Source organism: Cetorhinus maximus, chromosome 12, assembly GCF_964194155.1.
Source record: "Cetorhinus maximus chromosome 12, sCetMax3.hap1.1, whole genome shotgun sequence".
Taxonomy (NCBI): Eukaryota; Metazoa; Chordata; class Chondrichthyes; order Lamniformes; family Cetorhinidae; genus Cetorhinus; species Cetorhinus maximus.
Window position 1 is genome coordinate 38182819 of NC_135890.1, and position 13867 is coordinate 38196685.

At 39.4% G+C, this 13867-nt stretch overlaps 1 protein-coding gene across 10 annotated transcripts in view; it reads right to left on the reverse strand.

Moving 5' to 3' along the window:
• The window catches only part of tbc1d22a (TBC1 domain family, member 22a), a 462670-nt gene that overhangs the window by 365478 nt on the left and 83325 nt on the right, over nt 1-13867 (reverse strand). For all 10 annotated transcript variants that reach the window (XM_078553360.1, XM_078553362.1, XM_078553359.1 and 7 more), the window contains exon 5: nt 7653-7723. In XM_078553360.1, coding sequence (XP_078409486.1) covers nt 7653-7723 — 71 coding nt within the window. The remainder of the gene's footprint in view (nt 1-7652; nt 7724-13867) is intronic.

The following is a 13867-nucleotide window of genomic DNA, read 5'->3' on the forward strand; positions in this document are numbered from 1 at the left end:
CTACTGAGCACACCTAGTTCTTGATTTTATTTTTAAATCATTCTAATGTGAAATATTTTCTGAAGCACAGTAACTGTATACTCAAATAGCCCACTCACATTTTATTGCCTATGCATTATGAAGACCCCTAGATACTGTCTCCCTCACATTCTTTTTCCATTAATAATCAATTCCAAAAAAACAGCCACCCCATCAGGCACCAAAACTTCCTGCAGCACGTAACATATGTTTCAGCTTCAGCAGCGGATCTAGCCAAAGATGTACAAAGTCTGCATAGAGCTTGTCAGAAAGATTCAACAAAGGTGATTTTTGTAATGTACTTCAAGTATCCTTAAATTATCAGCTGGTTTCTCTCCTGATGGCAGGCACTTGTATTCTCCAGCAGCACAATAATGGCCATGCTTCATGCATGCACACAGGCAAGTGCAATTCTGTCAATATATGATACCAAATACAATTACAATTTCTAGTGGAGATCAGATAGCCAGATAAGTATCCGCCAAAGATGACTTTAATTTTCTACTTCCAGCTACACAAAGGTTAACTTTTAGATCCAACAACCATTTTCCAGCAATTAATCAACTCTGCACAAACCAGGGATCAAAGCTGGAACATTATTGAACTGAATGACTCAATACCACAAAATATAGTGCATGTAACCACCGAACAATAGGAGTTCAATTTGTGCATTAACACATTAAATTGTTTGAATGCTCATTAAGGCACTCAGTAATGAACATCAGTACTGGGCAGATTTATTATCAGGATCCATTTTTTAAAGTAAGGGAAAGATAATATGGCATCTAACTATCCAAACCACAGCAAAGAAAGTGTGTACACTTCAGAAAAACTATCACCAGTTGTATTAAGTGCAGAATTAACATGCCTACCAGTTACCCTGAAGTAATTACAGGGATTAAACATTTCAATTCAGAAAATTTTGAATAAATGTTCTAATTTCCATCAATGGGAATCAAGTTCAAAATTTTAAATACAGCTGACAACTACATTTTAGATAATGAATGAAGGTGATAGCACAATATCAAACTTTTAATGTAGCTTCTGGGTTGCCTCATTCAATTGAGAGCTTGGAAAAAATTAAAATCTCTCCCAGTCTTTTTACCAATTAGGATCTGACATGATTATTTATCAGCACACTGTCACTTCCTTTGATAAAGGCAGATTCCAAGTCTGACAGATGACACCCGAGACCCACCTGTCTTCCTTTATCACTGCTCTCAAACACCGAGTTATAAGGTGCTTCTTAATTGCTGCATCGAAATTCACAGCTGCACTTACGTAAACTGTAATACATCATGATATATTAATGGAATTCATCATTCAAATGGTGCAGGCAGGAAACTTTGAAAGGCACTGCACATGGAGCATTCGTCTAGTGTGCTCTTCAGATGTAAGATGTTTTCACATTCACATTTTGAAGGTGCCTTTCAATGACATTTAGGGAAGCCTTTGTATCTGTATTTTCTCATTACACATTTTTAAAACCAAATACGAAGACTTACACAGCTTTGAAATATATGCAGTAATTTAAAGACAGCAAAAATGTTGTCAAGAGCTAAAAAAATTTGCTCATTCATCAGGATATGGATATATATATATATCATGTGTGCAGTATAAATATATATATATAGTTACATGAATACTCAAAAATGAGTGTATACCTCACTAGTTCAAATATGACTTCACAATTAGCCCCTAATAAAGTATTTGCTTACAAAATACTTTCACTCAAAAACAATGTAATTTAATTCGTGCTTCGTATCAGTACAAACCAGGTACCATCACCCCAGGCTTTGCAACTGAATCCAGATAGAGAAGCTGAGTACAAGTGCTCCTATATATCCTTGCATCCAAGCTTATCTCAGTCATATATACAAAGCAACGAGAAAGACCAGTAGTTTGCTGGGGATGGGGAAGTCTGAGGACAAAAGCACCAGAGAAAGTTATCCAGCATTTATAAAAAGCAACAAATTGCAAGTGCTGGGAATCTGAAATGAGAACAGAAAATGCTGGACTTCACAAATAAGAAAGCCTGGAGAGAACAAATTCATACTTTAGGTGTAACCTTTCATCAGAGCTGAAAAATTTAGGTGTTTAAATTGCATCAAAATGGGGTGAGCATGGCAGGTGAAACACAATGCAGAGAAATTGAAGTGATACATTATAAGATAAAGGCTAAAATTTTAAAGCGAGTACAGGAGCAGAAACATCTGGGGATATATGTGCATGAATCATTGAAGGTGGCAGGGCAGTTTGATAAAGTGGTTAAAAGGCATATGGCATCCATGGCTTTATAAACAGAGGCATAGAGCTCAAAAGCAAGCAAGTTATATGACAGGCATTTACAAAACACTGTTTCAGCTTCCATTGGAGCAGTGTGCCCAATTCTGGGCACCGCTCTTTAGGAAGGATGTGAAAGGTTTGGAAAGGGTCCAGAAAGAATTACAAGAATGAATCAGTCATCCATGTGGATTGACTGGAGAAACTGGTTTTGTTCTCTTTAGAGAAGGTTAAAAGGAGATTTGATAGAGGTGTTCAAAATCATGAGCAGTCTAAACAGAGTTGGTAGGCAGAAACAGCTCCTGTTGGCAGAAGGGTTGAGAACTAAAGGATAGAAATATAAGATGATTGGCAAAAGTAGAAACAGCATCATGGGGAAAAATCACCTGTTTCTGCATCAAGTGGTCAGGATCTGAAATGCATTGTCTGAGAGTTTGGTGGAGGCAGATTCAATCATGGTTTTCAAAAGGGAATTAAACAATTATCTGAAAGGAAAAATTATGCAGGGATATGAGGAAAGAGCAAGGGAACCGGACTAGCCAAGTTGCTCCTGCAAAGAGTTGGCACAGGTACAACAGGCCAAATGGCCTCCCTCTGTGTTAAAACCATTCTATGATTTAATTCTAAGAATGAAGTGTTAATTTTTCCCCCACATCCTCAGTTTCAACCCTAATTAAATACCCCAAAACAGAAACGAAGCATTGTGAAGGCTGCAAATTGGAAATGAAAAAGAGAAAATGCTGGGAAGACTCGTTACTCAGGGCAGCATCAGCAGAGATTTAAATGCCTGTTGACTTTTTCATGTTTTGAGTTCTAAAGAAGCATTCTGAAATGTCGATAAAAGCAAATTACTCTGAATGCTGGAAGTCTGAAATAGAAACATAAAGCATTGTAAAAACACAGAAGGTTTGGCAGCATCTGTGGAAATGGAAACAGAGTTATCATTGAGTCCAATGTGATGAATGAGTTCTGAAGAAGTCATATTGGACTCAAAATGTCAACCCTGTTTCTCTCTCCACAGATGCTGCCGGACCTGCTTAGATTTTCCAGCAGTTTTTGCTTTTATTTCTGTAATGTCAATCTGTCTGCCCCCTCCATAGATGCTGACTTGCATTTCCAGCAATTGAGTATTTTGGTTGTGGTGAGAAAGGGATTCAGCCTAAAGTGGACCCTGTCACCAAATACCCCTGACACCAAAGCAGCAGGCAGTATATATTTGTGTAGCAGTTCATCCTTGGTGTCTATGGGCTTGCGTCTGTCGACAGTGAGTACCACGTGTTACATCAAAGTATTGCTCATGAATTACAAAATGTGTTAGTCACCTTATTGGTGCTGATTTTGAGGGTCCAAACATCTGTTAACACTGATACAACAACTTACTGAAGAATAAGTTCCAGACCCTAAGCCAATTGATCGGCATTGCCTTCTTTCTTGAGGACAGCCCAAAAAACTGCATCACACATTAGAAACAAATGTTGGAGCAGCTCTGGAATTCCATTGGGTTCCTGATGCACTATTCCTGTGCAATAGTCCCTGTGTTACACGAGTACTGAGAGAGCTTTTGAATCTGGTTCTAATAACTCCATTCAGCTAGATGTATCTGGATTTGGCAGCACAACTGTTTCAGATATAAATCTCAAAGTCCCAACTAGCAAACTTCTGAACACATTTAAAGAACTCACTGGAACAGAATCTCAGCAGGCCTCAAACTACACAGACTCAATATCCTTGCCACCAAACAAAATTTTATTTCAGGTTTTTCAGCTTCACATAAATTAAATGAAAACCTACCTAACAGTGCACATGGGAATTAGCAAGATAAAAAAAAATACACACTCAGATGTTGTTTCTCTTCCCTGTTTTGTTCAGAGAAAGCAAGACACAATAACCAGATGGCTAAAAAGACCAGGGGATAAAAAGCAAAACAAACCAGTTGGGAAAAAGGATAGGGTTCCAAAGACATGAAACTTACTTCCTGCCATGGGGTTGGAAAGAATTCCTCCTTGATCAAATGAGAAAGCTTGCATAATTCTACACAAACCATGGCATGGTAATTGACTTAAAATTCACTCCAACTTACATTAATTAGCTTAGCTTGATGGTTCAAAGGGATGAAGATGGTTTACCTTAATTTTACTTCCCAGGGTTGCAACACTTTTTTAATACTAATAAATTAAACAAAATGGTGAGTAACTGATCCAAATTTGTTGGTCACAAGGGAGGAATTTAAGAATGTTACGATCACATTTCTACATCTTCAGTTCTGAAGAAGTCATATTGGACTCCAAAGGTTAACTCTGTTTTTCTCTCTCCACAGATGCTGCCAGACCTCCTTTCTTTTTTTATTTTACAATTCCAGCATCCTCAGTATTTTGCTTTTATTTAAGAACATTCTCAGTGATCTGTGCCTGAAAGCATCTGAATCGTACTATTGTAGACATGGCTCTAAAGATCTGCAACTTCTTGAACTTGTGATGGTCAAATATTGGCAGATGTCACTGTGTCATTGTAGTGATGCTGAAACAACTTAAATTTATATAGCACCCTTAATGCAATAAAATGGGAGCTTCATAGAAGCATGAGAAAGTAAGATTTGATACAGCGCCAACTCAAGCAACATTAAGGCAGATGGCCAAAAGTTTGGTCAAAGAGTTAGGTATTAAGGAGCATCTGAAAGGGAGGGAGAGAGGTAGAGTGGTGGAGAGGTTTAGGGAAGGAATTCCAGACCTCAGGGCCTTAACAGCAGAATGCACAGCCATTAATGGTGGAACAATTAAAACTGGGAATATACAAGAGGCCAGAATTAGAGGACTTGCAGATATCTCTGACAGGATCGAGAGGCTGGATGAAATGAGAGGTAGTGGGGGGTGGGGGGGAAGAGTCATGTAGGAATTTGAAAGTAAGGGTCAGAATTTTAAAACCAAGATTTTGATTCAACAGAAGCCCACGTAGGTCAGCAAGCACAGGTTTCATGGGTGAAATGGACTTGGTGCGACTAAGGACATGGCCAGGAGAGATTTAGATGACCTCAACTTTAGGGAGATTGGAATGTGGAAAGCCAGCTGGGAGTTCCTTCAAAACATCAAGTTTAAAGGCAACAAGGACATGGAAGAGAATTTCAACAGCATATGAGCTCAAGTCATGGCCAAGTTGAACAGTGTAACTGAGGTGGACATAGGCAGTCTTCGTGATGGTGTGGGTCTTTGGGTGGAAGCTCACATCACGATCAAATATGACAGCAAGGTTGCAAACAGTCTGATTCAGCCTCAGATCTTTGCCAGTCAACGAGATAGAATCATTAGCTAAGGAATATAGTTTGCAAACAGGGACTGAAGACAACATTTAATGAGAAGAAATTTCTGTGCATTCAATACTGGATGTCAGGCAAGCACTCTAACTTAGAGGCAATGGAGGACTTGAGAGAAGTGGCGCTGAGGCAGAGATAGGTGTCATCAGTGTACATGTGAAAAGTAATACTGTGTTTTTGGATGTTGTCATCGAGGAGCAGCATGGGAAATAGAAGAGGACCAAGGGTAAATTCTTGAGACACATCAAGGGCAACGCTCTGAGAGTGGGAAGAGAAACCATTGCAGGTTAAACATTGGCTACGATTAGATACAAAGGAACCAGTTAAGTGTAGCCCCACCCAGCTGCATAATAATGGAGATGTGCTGGAGAAGGATGGTGCGGTCAACTGTATCATACATTAAGAAGAACAAGGAAGAGTAGTCTATCTTTGTCAATCACATAGGATGGCATGATTTGTAGCTCTACCAACAGCCGTTTCTGAACTGTAGCGGGGTGGAAACCTGATTAGAGACATTCAAACATGGAATTGAGGGAAAGATGGGCATGGATTTGGGAGGTGATATCATGTTCAATTTGGTGAGGAAAGGAGGTTGGAAATGGGAAAGCAAGTTTGCAAAGGCTAAGGGGTCAAGGGTTTTGTTTTGAAGGAAAGGGGGTCAGCACCTCAAATAAATAATCAAATGAAGATTGCTCAACATATATGGGAAATTTTAGAAAAAATTGTACGTGCCTAAATGGCAACAACCTGACAACCAATGCCAAGCCTTAAACGCAATACCTTTACTCATGTATTTGAAAGGAGATTTTGACCTGAAGCATGTTAACTTTATAGTGCTTAAACACGAAAAGTTTCAAATCTTGGAGGAAAGCAGTCTCCCCATCTAGATTTTTCTACCAGCCTTACTTAAAAACTTTGATCTTCATGATCAATCTAACAACAAAATAACAATACCTGCACAGCAAAGTTTAAAACCTGGGTTAAGCATTGATCAACTTTGATATTAAATGCATAATTCTCAACTGAACCTGAAAATATTTATCAAGAAACTTAAATAATCACTTTGGAATGTCACCGTTGAGAAATGGAATATTTTGCATTTTGGGCACCCAGTATCAACATCAAGCCCTTGCAGAAAGGAATAGCATGTTAACTTCAAAAACATCTCCTACTGCATCAATGACATGTTTTTCAATTCCAAGACCATACATGCTGTAGCCACAGAACAAAACTGCCTATCGAGGGACCATTTGAGGGCAGTTGTATGCTGCAGGGGCCTATCCAATCTGCATGTCTGTTACCTGACTAACCAAAAAAGATATCTAACATGTTTAGTAGACTTGATATTAAGTCACTGGCAAATCCACATAAACAAATAGTATTTCTGTTCGCCCTATATGGAGTGCAAAGTCCAAGTCCACGCAAATGTACAACTTGAAGGTGGATCTTGGGAATCCCCTAGCATGCACAAAGATGTTGCTGGAGATTAATCATCTGAAACCACACAACCTAACAGCACAAACTGATCAGCTTCATGCTGCTTGTTTATCCTGAAGTACTCTGGTTTGCAAGGTCCTTATGATTGGTCTCCAAGTGCTATTAGCAGTTTGTCTAGTCAATTTAATTATTCTGGAGTCTGCCTGGCTCAAGGAGAACATTTTCCAAAGAAGGCTGACTTTGTTTCAAAGTCCAGCACTAAGTGCATCCCCTCCCCAACTACCCTGTCTTTCTCCTCCCAGAGGTGAACAGCTATGCTTGATGATGAGTGTGGGCAATCTGGATAATTTCAATTGTCCTATATTTAACTTCAAGTCAAAGGAGAATTTCATCTCCAGTTTGAGCTCAAGTTAAATACAGATCTCAGTGTTAACAGGCATCTCCAGAGCCATACAAAAAAACTGGCTTCAAATTTAGTCAAAGTAACCTTAGCGGTGGTTTGGGGAGAGAATATGATTCACAATTAAGAATCATAAACAATTCATTTTTCTTGAATATGCTTACATTTAAATAAACCTCTTGAATAACAAGAAGAAAACACACTTACTGAAAGAAGTTTCCACGTAATTGGTCGAACCGGTCTTGGGATTCCAGACCAGCTGAACTTCCTCAACTCTTCTGTATTTTAAAAAAAAAATTAATTGTCTTAAGAACATATCAAGGCTGTAATGAAATAAGTAGTTGCCCAATATGGGATGTACACTATTGGTTCACAAGTTAGCAACTTGATACATAAATCTAAATTAATCAGTGCTAAAAACAGCTGTGGCAATGAGTGGGGAAAGGAAAGGTGAGGGATGTGGAGCAATTCACATCACCTGGGCTGTCTTAGACTGAACAAGACTTTTACCTATCTTAGCATCTTACTTAATCCTGAATGAAGTTTGCAATTCCATATCCTCTCCATTATCAAGGCTGCCAACTTGCACTTCCATGACAACATTTGCTGCCACTCCTACCTCACCCATTCAGTATTGAAATCCTCATCCATGCCCTTCCACCTATACATCTGAACATTCGCACTCTCCTAGTAGCCTTCACTCTCCATGGTTCATAAACTTCACCCAAAACTCTGCTTTTCTTGCTGACATACGGTGACCTGACCACTCAACACAGCCCACCTCAACCCTTCTTCAGTGCATTAATCCACAGCCAACCTACCACTCCCATTCAAACTCTCCATTCCTCTGAATTTACATGCAGCACACCAGAAAAGGAGGGCCAGAAAGAAGCAAATACAAGATATCCAAATAAGCAAGTTGCTACATTCTTTAACTGTGTGCAACATCACAGGTTGACAAAAAGGATTTTAAGCGTTTGCCTTATCCTGTTCAGACTGAGCAATTGTTAGTCATACAATCAGAGAATAGTTTGCCAATTCCAGCAGCATGAGATTGGAATTATAAATTTCTCAGCCATCCAAGGAAACAACTAGCCAGAGCCACTTGGTTAATTTACAAGTTATAAATTGCACTTTTAGGTGTATATCTAGTTGACTGACTGAGAAAAATCAGATCCCCAGGAAATTATCAAAAACAGCACTCATGTGAGTTGTTTGGTTTTAACTTGTTTATTCATAATTCTTACTATATACTACTCACATGTATTGTAGCAAATCTGTGATCAGCTGAATATAGGCAGTCCGCTGATAGTTTTAAATCATTCCTTCATTCCATTTTGAATTAAACCAACACAACAAAATGGGATTTCAGTGTTAACAAATTTTAAATCATTAGATAATTTGAAATAATAAACAATTAAGTGTCAAGTGTTGTTAATTGAACAGATCAGACAAGCTTGACAGACACTCAGTATGAACAATGCTTTTGCAAATGTAACATGCACTTTGCATGTGATGTTTGCTAGTGCCGTTGGGGAGGGTTTAAACTAGTTTGAGGATGCAAATCTGGGCCTAGTTTCAGAAGGGAGAAAAGAAAAGCTGGAAAAAGGCGGCAGAAAATTAAAAAGCGAGTGCAAAAGACAGTGGAAGCAAAGGTTAGAAAATAGACAAAGGAACTAAGCAGTGCGATATACTATATAATTCAATGCAATGAGTCCAGTGAATAGGGTAGAAGAGCTGAGGGCACAGATCAATGTTTGGTAGTATAATATGAAACCTATTACTGAAACGCACTATAAGGGCAGGAAAGGTAACTCAATTTTCCTGGTAACGGGGCTTTCAGATGAGATCGAGATGGAGATAAAAAGGGAGTTGGGTCATAATATTGCTTAAAGAAACACACAGCTGTGAGCAGGGTTGGCATGCTAAAGCAGAATGAAATTTGGTTAAAATGAATAGCAAAAATATAGACAGTTACCCTGCCGGGAGAGTAAAACAGATACCAAACAGCCAGACAGACATAGAAGAGCAAATGCACAGGCAAATTTCTGAGAAGGACAATGTCAAAGGGGCAGTAAAACTAAGGAATTTCAATGACTCTAATGTCAGCTGGAACATAATCAGTGTAAAAGGTATGAAGGCCACAGGATTCTTCAAATGCATTCAGGAGAACATTTTTAGCAGGTACGTATCAAGTCCAACAAGAGATTGAAAAGTTCTGGACTGTTTTAGAGAATACAAACATACAAAATAGGAGTACAAGTAGGCCATTTGGCCCCTAAAGCCTGCTCTGCCATTCAATAAGATCATGGCTGATCTGTCTGTGTTTCAAATTCCACATTCCCACTACCCCTGATAGCCTTTGATTCCCTTGCCTACCAAGAATCTATCTACCTCTGCCTTAAAAATATTCAGTGACCCTGCTTCCACTGCGAATTTCCAAAGTCACACAACCTTCAGAGAAAATGTTTCTCCTCATCTCTGTCCTAAAATGGCAACCCCGAAATATCCTTTCCATGTCCACCTTGTCAAGACCATTCAGGATCTTATATACTTCAATCAAGCCACCCTTCACTCTTCTGAACTCCAGTGAAATGAGTCCAGCCTGTCCAACCAATCCTCATAAGACAACCTGCTCATTCCCGGTATCAATCCAGTAAACTTCTTCTGAACCACCTCTAACGCATTTATATCCTTCTTAAATAAGAAGGCCAAAACTGCACACAGTATTTGAGATGTGGTCTCACCAATACCCTGTATAACTGAAGCATGACATTCTTACTTTTACATTCAATTCCTCTTGTATTAAAGGATAGCATTCCATTAGCCTTCTTAATTACTTGCTGCTGTACCTGCATACTAACTTTTCGTGACTCATGCACGAGAACACCTAGATCCCTCTGCACCTCAGAATTCTGCAGTCATTCTCTGTTTAAGTAATACTCTGCTTTTTTATTCCTCCTGCTAAAGTGAACAACTTCATGCTTTCCCACATTATACTCCATCTGCCAGATTTTTGTCCACTCATTCAACTTATCTATCTCCGTCTACAAACTCGTCTTCTTCACAACAAACTTTCTGACCTATCTTTGTGCTGTCTGCAAATTTAGCCACAGTGCCTTTGCTCCCCTCATCTAAGTCACTGATGTAAATTGTAAAAAGCTGAGGCCCCAGCACAGGCTCTTGTGGGACTCCACTAGTCACATCCTGCCAATCAGACGACGGTCCATTTATGCATACTCTGTTTTCTGCCAGCCAGCCAATCTTCTATCCATGCTAATATGTTACCCACTATGCCATGAGCTTTTATTTTCTGCAATATCCCTTAATTCTTACACTTTATCAAATGCTTTTTGAAAATCCAAGTGCAGTAAGTATACAGGCTCCCCTTTATCCACAGCACATGTTGCTCCTTTAAAGAGTTTTAGTAAATTGGTTAAACATTATTTCACAAAGCCATGCTTACTCTTCCCAATTACCTTGCGTTTTTCTTAAGTGCCCAGCTACAACCTCTTCAATGATCGATGATAATGAAGCTGGGCAGGTGGAAGGGGTGATCAGGGAGAGCACCTTTTTGTGGTCATAATTCAGTTAGATATCGCAGAACAAAAATACAGCAGGAGTTAAAAGTCCTCAACTGGGGAAAGGCCAATTTTATTAAGCTAAGATGGGGACTGGAAAGAGCTTCTTGACGATAAATCAGTGTCAGAGCAGTGAGAGACATTCATGTGAGCCTATACACCAGCTATTTGCAAAGGGGTTCAGGAGAAGAGTGGGGCAGTCTTCAACACAAAAGGATTCATGGCAATGAGGTCAGGTGGGTAAAGTCATTTATCATCTTCTTTAGTTCTCCATGTCTTTCATGTGCCATCCACCATTACTGGTCTGGTTAATTCAAGTCGCTGGCTCTCACCAATGTGTTGGGGTTTGGTATCAGAGTTAGAGGGAACTTTTGTTTATGAAATGACAGGCATTGACTGGAATTGTAGTACAGTGCAACTGTGTACACAAAATTAGCAGAGTGAGCAGTGCACTTATTGCAACTTGCTCAGCAAATGACTGTTATGGCTAAGGAGCCAGGAAAATACCAATGTCAATTGACACTGTCAAAACAATGGATTGATTTAACATCAAAAGACAGTTTTGTCGTGCTTTTATCAACTGTGTGGCAATAGATGTTATACAACTTCATGAATCGACAAACATTTCTAAAATGTCCCATTTATTCACCCGTGTTCAGTACATAACAAACAACAAAATAAAAGGCTTTTTTGTTTTGCAAAGGGTTCAAAACAACAGAAACATCAGGCAATATTTTTGAAATGTTGCATGATTTCATGACTTCAGCAGAAATCAGCTCAACAAATTGAATTTGGGTCTGCACTGACAGGGCAACTGCAATGATCAGAAGCAGTTCTGATGTAGTGAACAATGGTCCCTTCCATCACTGCTGATGATCAAGCATAGGCTGATGGGGCGGTAATTAGCTGGGTTGGATTTGTCCTGCTTTTGTGGACAATTTTCCACGCTGCTGGATAGATGCCAGTGTTGTAGATGCACTGGAACAGCTTGGCTTGGGGCATGGCTAATTTTGGAGTACAAGTCTTCTGCACTGCTGTCGGAATGTTTGCCCTGGCCCAAAGCCTTCGCAATGTCTAGTGCCTTCTTGTTATTACATAGATTGAAGACTAGCATTCTATGATGCTGTGGACCTCAGGAGGGTGCCGAGATGGATCATACACCTGGCATTTTTGGCTGAAGATGGCTGCAAATGCTTCAGTCTTGTCTTTTGCACTGATTTGCTGGGCTCCATCATCATTGAGAATGGGGATATTTGTGAAGCATTCTCCTCTTGTTACTTGCTTAATTGTGCACCACCATTTATGGGTGGAAGAGGCAGGACTGCAGAGCTTAGATCTGATGTGTTGGTTGTAGGATCGCTTAGCTCTGCCTTTCTAGATATACACACACTATAAGATAATATGTGTGTGTGTCTGTGTGTCGGTGTGTGTGTCGGTGTGTGTGTCGGTGTGTGTGTGTTTATCTCGTTGTGTTACAGGGTCCCTATATTTTCTTTTATCATGGGGGGGGGGGGGCGTCATTGGATGCACCACAATTAAGAGCTCCCGATTTAAGAGGTATTCCCTTTATTTCTGGGAACTAGCCTCCATAAATAGCAGTTCTCTTGAATTGAAACTGTTAATGACTTAAATGCGTCTTCGAGTATCTAAATCTCATTCAAATGAAGTCATATTCTCTTTGTCCAGTATTGTTTTTCATTTGTAAACAGTGGACCAAGCGAGACAAAATATTTACATTTGTGTGACTTCACTGCCTTGATGTGCTCATTTATCAGAATTCTATTTGTTAGAGAATTTTTTCTTGTGTGGTAATCCACAGAGGATAGAAGAGGAAACAATTTCAAGTTGCGATAAAAAATTCAGTTTTCCGGCAGCAGCACAATTAACTGGAGCAGCTTTGTGAAAATGCCCCAAGTGCTTTTTGAATAAACTAAATTAATGCTCATCATTATCAGCCATAAAGTTAATGGCAGTGCTGCCCAGGCATTTGCTTATCACCTTATGCTAACTTTGATGGCCTTTTGTATTATTTATTTCCAATAACTTGTTATATTAAAAAACTGTTGTTTTAAAATGAAAAGGAAAGCTTTCTTCCCTCAAGTCAGTGCTCAATTGAAATAGCCGCTGTGTTTCAGCAGAGAATATTCTCCATCTTCAACAGCACAAGTTAACAGTTTTACCACATCTTTCTTCAATTGTATTGTTATGCTTATGCATTGAAAAATTAACATAATTAACAAAACTGATGAAAGAGCACTTCAAAACTGATAAAAAGCGTGTCAACATTGTAGTTCAAGTATGCTGAATTTCTAAATTAGTTACCTGAAACAGAGCATGTTTTCCCAGTGCTCCCAACTGCCACGAATCAGGGGCTTCCAATCACAACTTGCATTTACACAGCACCTTTAATGCAGTAAAGCATCCCAAGGCATTTGATCGGTACATTGTCAAACAAATTTTGACACTATGTAAAGAGATGTTAGGGTGGCTGATCAAGAGCTTGGCCAAAGGAGTAGGTTTTAAGGAGTATCTTAATAGAGCAGAAGTAAAGAGGCACAAAGGTATAGAGAGAGAATTCTAGACTAGGGCATCAGCAGTTGAAGGCACAGGCACCAATGGCACACTGATTAAAATGGAAGATATGCAAGACACCAAAACTAGAACAACACAGAGATCTCAGGAAGATTGCACATTGGAGGTGGTTACAGAGATAGGAAGGGATGAGGCTATGGAGGGATCAGAAAACAAGGACGAAAATTTAAAAATCAAGGCATTGGTCCTCCAGAAGTCCATATCTGTCAATAATCACAGGGGTAATGTGTGAACAGAGCTTGATGTGAA